The following is a 6,204-nucleotide window of genomic DNA, read 5'->3' as shown; positions in this document are numbered from 1 at the left end:
AGCACCGAGCCTTGGGGCACCCCACTAGTCTCTTTGTGTCCATCTACACATGTGCACCATAATCACTCATTCCTTCTGGATGGGAAGAGTTTAGAGTGACTGGACCTTCAGCAACAACAGCAGAGTTCCTAGAACAGTTTCTGCCATCCGACTGGGTGTTTGAAGGTACTCGGGTCTACTGCAATGAAGCTTCTCATGCACTCAAAGCTCTGCCCGCAGAGCATCCTCTGCCGCCTTTAAATGTCCCGCCAGCAGCCCTGGCTACGTCACGTGCTCGCACAGGGTCCTCGGCACCGCCTCCGCCTGTTGATCGACAGCTCCGCCAGCCACTCACAACATCTCCCGCCCACTGAGCGGCGGCGGCCAACCCGCTCCCTGCGCGCCCTCCCCTTTAATGAGCTGCCAACCCGCTCCCTGCGCGCCCTCCCCTTTAATGAGCTGCTGGAGTCGGCGGGTCCTAGCGCCGGGCCGGCGAGTAGCGACAGAATGAGGTGGTGCTGCTGGCTGGCGGCGCTGCCCTTCCTGCTGACCGAGGCCACCCTCTCCAAGACAGACGTGAAGAAAGCGGGGGTTCGCAGTACCGGGGGGGAGGTGAGAGCGGCGGGTCGGTAGCCTGGGGCACGGATGGGGGCTGGAGGGCAGGTCAGGTCAAGGCCTGGAGCGGCGTCGACCCCAGGGCACAGATCTGGGCAAGGAGGTGGGGTGAGGGCAAAGTGCATGGTCTGGGGGCAGATATATTGGCAGTGGGGTCAAGGAGGGCGTCTGGGGCAAAGCGATAGGAGCTGTGGTCAAGGGAGCGTGGTCTGGGATCAAGGTGCAGGGACTGGGGCAGATTTATAGGAGCTGGATTCAAGGAGAGGATCTGGGGTAAAGTTACAGGAGCCGGGATTTATTAGAAAGGAAGAACCCAATATTCTTGAAGAATTAATCCAGGATCACTGCAGACTTTGTTATGGATCTGGGGTAGATAGAATGAGTGGCTACTCAACGATACTGGATCGTTGGATGACAGTTGTTGGCATTGAGTGAACACTTTGCCAACTCAGAGGAAGTAGAAAATTGAGTACAAATTGAGTTTTGGAGATTGGTCTCATGAACAACTCCATTCCCATTGATAACCTTGCCTTTGTCTTCTTGGGTCTTTTGCTCGAGAGGTGTCTCCTGTAAACATCTTTACCTTTATCCAACTTTGAAAACCAATGTTTGACCAACCTTCTGGCAATTTGCCCTAATACTTCCGTGTGTGGCATTGTACAATGTGTGTAAATACTACTAGGGAAGGTTCTTGTGTATATTCAACTTGTGGTTTGGTTTGTGACATTAGATGCTGTGGGGTTGATGCCAGATTCGGCAGTGACTACACCTATACTTGGAGTAGGGTGAACACGTGTGACATATTTTATTTACAGTGGTAAGGAAGTCCAGGACCACATGGGGGTGCCGTCCCTCGCCTTCTGGGCACATGTGTGGTGGCTCTGGCAATCTCAGGCTTGTCCTGGCAGCTCAGTCCTGGTCTTTGAACGAGAAAGTGTGGTGATATCAGGCTTCTTCCTGCAGTTCACTCATACCCAGAGAGCAAGAGAGGCGCTGGTGGTCTCAGGTTTATTCTGGCAGTTCAGTCTTTGACTCTGTGTAGGTGCAGTCCCTTTTGCTGTCACAATACAGAAAGATTTATTATTATCATGTGTACCGAGATACAGTGAATAGATTTGTTTTGCATGCTATCAAATCAGATAATGTGAAGGATAAATACAATCAAGCACAACCTAAGTACAGTAGGCAGAGCAAAGGGACGATACAAACTGCAGAATCTCTTTCTCAGCATTGCAGCGCACCAATTCCATTGACGAAGACCAATGCCGGTAATGGGATTGAGATGAATAGACAGAACCCTACCTGTGGAAGATCGTTCAGAAGCTTGATAATGGAGGGGAAGAAGTTGTCCCTGAGTTTGGTGGTGTGTGCTTTCAAGCTTCTCTAATATCTGCCTGGCAGGTGGAGGGAGAAGGATGAATGACCAGTATTTGATCAAGTATTTGATCATGTTGGCTGCTTTTCCAAGGCAGCGAAAAGTGTAGATGGCGTCATTGGTGGGGAGTCTGGTCTGTGTGATGGACTGGGTTACATCCACAACTCTATGATTTCTTGTGGTCTTGGGCAGAGCTGTTCCCTGACAGTATGCTTACTGCAGTGCATCTGTAGAAGTCTATAAGAGTGATGTTGAACTTCTCAGTCCCTGAGGAAGTAGACTAGGAAGGTGTTGCCTTCTTGGCTCTCACTTCAATGTGCCAATATATAATTCAAAGTCTAATCTTGACCACTTCCTGTATGCGCTTTATATTGATTTTAGAAAAAACGCTACTATGGCTGTGATTTTTGGCTATCTTACTCAGAGTCCCCCTCCGCTCATCAGCTGCCGATGATTTTTCCCATCGATCAAAAATAAAAGAGTTATTAGTGTTTAAATATATATATATACTAGACTGAGTGGGACCCGTTGGGTCCCAGCATCACACAGGAGGGCTGGTCCCCAACGCAATATTCCACCTCTCCACCAATTCCAATATTGGTGGCCAGTGGGGGGGGGGGGGCTTTTTGGAGCGCTAGTTATAGTCTTGTGGGCTGAAGGGACTAGTTTCCAAAGGGCTAGTATGGATATTGTGGGCCGAATGGATTCTTGGGCTGGCGGCTCAGTCACTCAAGCCTGTTGTGCTGGCAGCTCACTCACTCACGTCTGGTGGGCTGGCAGTTGACTCACGGCTCAATTCCATTTCAAGCAGGGTGCAAGGCCCACCAAATTCAATTGCAGTTTCATACCATTTCAAGCAGGGTGCAAGGCCACTAAAGACAGCGAGTCGTGACCTCTCCCTCCTCCATCTTGCAGAGACTGAGCCACGCCCACACTTCTGGGTTTTATAGTCCCACCCCCCCCCCTCCCACCAGGGGGCGTGGCCTTCATGGCATGATTGACAGGAGAGAGAATCTCAACATTTTTTAAACACATAACTCTTTTATTTTTGATCTATGGGAAAAATCCTCGGCAGCTGATGAGCGGAGGGGGACTCTGAGTAAGATAGCCAAAAATCACAGCCGTACGTGGTAGCGTTTTTTCTAAAATCACTATAAAGCGCATACAGGAAGTGGTCAAGATTAGACTTTGAATTATATAGAAGGCAAGGCAACTTTAATTAGGCAAGGCAACTTTAATTAGGCAACACAGCTTTAGCAATTCCAAACCAAAGGTAACACACCTTTAGCATTTCCAAACCAAAGGCATCACAGCTTTAGCATTTCCAAACCAAAGGCAACACAGCTTTAGCATTTCCAAACTATATTATCAAACCACATTAAGGGCACTGACAGGTCAATAAAATCACTCACAGTTTAGTAGACATGTGTTCAGTGTTATTCACAGCTCAGACTGAGAGACATGACCCTCTCGCTTCCCCCATCTTGCAGAGACTGACTGAGGCACTCAACACTTCCGGGTTTTATAGTCCCTCCTGAAGGGGCGTGGCTTTCAGGAGAGAGAATCTCAACATTTATTAAACACTAATAACTTTTATTTTTCATCGATGGGAAAAATCCTCTTGTCCTGCGCAGCGGAGGGGGACTCTGAGTAAGATGGCCAAAATCACAGCCGTAAGTGGCAGCGCTTTTTTCTAAAATCAATATACAGAACAACAGGAAGTGGGCAAGATCAGACATTTAGTAATATAGATATGCATTGAGGAAGGGATTATGGTTTTAAGTTCCATGGAAGATCTAGCCCTAGCTCCACTACTGAAGTAAAGGAGAAATTAAAACAAAAAAAGATGATGTAGGTGCTCAGCAGGCCAGGCAACATCTGGGAAGAGAGAAAAAAAGTAATGTTTCAGATTGAAACCTTTCATCAAAACTGGGAAAATCAATGTCTCTAACTTTGCCCATTAGAAAAACAAATTTGAAATGTTAACCCTATTTCTCTATCTTTGGGCGTGTGCGGGCCGGACGTCGAAGGACGAGAAACCGAAGCCAAGATGCCGAACATGCATCACGCCGACAAACCAAGATACTGAACGGACACAACGCCGAAAGGATACGAAGCCGCACGGACACAACGCCAAACAGCCAAGACGCCGAATGGACATGACGTCGAAAAGCCATGACGCCAAACGGACATGACGTCGAAAAGCCGCCGAACGGACATGATGTCTCCGGTGACGGGATTGGTCCAACACCCTGTCAGTCATCAACAAAGGTCAGCTATCGGTCCAGACCCCTGTGTCCATCATATCACTGGCCGGGGGGAGACGGGAAGGTGGGGGGGAAGCTTGAGTTTGCGTTTGTAAAATGGAGGCAGTGACTCCAAGCTGCTGCGATTGCCACAGAGGCAGTGATGTGATGGATGCGGGGGTCTGGACCAATTGCTGACTTTTGTCAAATGACTGACAAGGTGACGGACCAATCCCGTCCTCGGAGACATACAAGATACAACAATTTAACTATTTTAAAATATAACAGAGTACCACAATTCTTGCAGAAAATATAGATTTTTTAAAAGTGTTTCATTTTGGGTTCATGTCCGTTCAGCATCATAAATATTCGACTTCGTGTCCGTTCGGCTTTGTGTCCTCTTGGCGTCGTGTCCGTTCGGCATCTCGGCTTTTCGACGTGATGTCCATTCGGCATCTTGGCTTCGACTTTTTGGCTTTGGCTTCTCGTCCTTCGGTGTCCCATCTGGGTACCATCTTCGGGTGCTGCCTGACATGATGGATATTAACAGCATTTTCTGTTTTCCAGATTTCCAGAATTGGTTTTAAGATTACAGAAGTAAAGGTGTCATATTATGTACGAGACATTAAAATGAGAGACTGTTTGTTCAGTTGGCGTCAATAGACAGCTTTTAAAGACCTAATTTGAGTTTGCTCGGTGCCATGATACTCTCTCAACTGACACAAACAGGTGTTTGCTTGAAATTTGTTTCATTTACAGCGTGAAATCACTAGACTCCATCACAGCAAATGTACATGTGCGTGTGGAACGTGGATATACGGAATCTTTGGTAAACCTTAGCATTTGTTTTTGTTAGGCAAAATCTTCAAAACATTTAGTTCAAGAACGTGGCCTCATTGTCACTGATCCAAAGGCCAAGGATATTGTGAGGGAGCAGAAGATCTACTGTGCTACAAAAGTGAGCGAGCGTCACTTCAAGAATGAAGTTCTGGGATACATCACACCCGTAAGTACCCGAGATGGGAAGAGTTTATATTGAATTGCTGCAGTGGTGCTCTTATTGCCCAGTGGAAGCCTCAATCTTCAGCTCTCACTGTATATAGTTGCTTACACAGAAGGTGGACACAAAATGCTGGAGTAACTCAGCGAGTCAAGCAGCATCTCCGGAGAGAAGGAATGGGTGACATATCGGGTCGAGACCCTTCTTCAGACTGATGTCAGGGGAAGGGGCGGGACAAAGATAGAATGTAGTCGGAGACAGTAAGACTAGTGGGAGAACTGGGAAGGGGGAGGGGATAGAGAGGGAAAGCAAGGGCTATCTGAAGTTAGAAAGTCAATGTTCATTGGGGTGAACTACCCAAGCGAAATATGAGGAGCTGTTCCTCCAATTTGCGCTGGGCCTCACTCTGACCATGGAGGAGGCCCAGGACAGAAAGGTCAGATTGGGAATGGGAGGGGGAGTTGAAGTGTTGAGCCACTGGGAGATCAGGTAGGTTAAGACGGACTGAGAGAAGGTGTTCAGCAAAACGGTCGCAGAGCTTACACAAGCAGGGTACTTGGCAGCTGTGCATGAAAGTGAACATGTTCTGCACCTGAATCAAAGTCCAATGACAAGTTAAACATTTTGTTATGAACCATCAGATAGACACAAAAAGCTGGAGTAACTCAGCGGATCAGACAGCAGCTCTGGAGAAAAGGAATGATTGACGTTTCAGGTCGAGACACTTTTTCGGCCAGAGATGCTGTCTCATCCGCTGAGTTACTCCAGCTTTTTGTGTCTGTCTTTGGTTTAAACAAGCATCTGCAGTTCCTTCCTACACATTATGAACCATCGGTTTGTCTCACACAAGCAAAAGAACTGAAGCTTGCTCAGTCTGCACTTTAATCTTTTTCAGCACCTCGATTTCTCTACTGGTGACAATTGCTTGAATTGGGCATCTTCCCAGAGTGCTAATTGTAATCAAGTGGTTTGTGAGGCATTGGGTCTTA

The 6,204-nt window shown here is 47.5% G+C and overlaps 1 protein-coding gene across 1 annotated transcript in view; it reads left to right on the top strand.

Moving 5' to 3' along the window:
- The first annotated feature begins 240 nt into the window (after window positions 1–240).
- The window catches only part of chid1 (chitinase domain containing 1), a 95,838-nt gene continuing 89,874 nt past the window's right edge, over window positions 241–6,204 (top strand). Inside the window, exons 1-2 of the mRNA XM_033038568.1 lie at window positions 241–591; window positions 5,072–5,221. Of these exons, the coding sequence (XP_032894459.1) occupies window positions 241–591; window positions 5,072–5,221 (501 nt within the window). The remainder of the gene's footprint in view (window positions 592–5,071; window positions 5,222–6,204) is intronic.

Source organism: Amblyraja radiata, chromosome 20, assembly GCF_010909765.2.
Source record: "Amblyraja radiata isolate CabotCenter1 chromosome 20, sAmbRad1.1.pri, whole genome shotgun sequence".
NCBI lineage: Eukaryota > Metazoa > Chordata > Chondrichthyes > Rajiformes > Rajidae > Amblyraja > Amblyraja radiata.
This window is presented reverse-complemented; position numbering and strand designations above follow the sequence as displayed.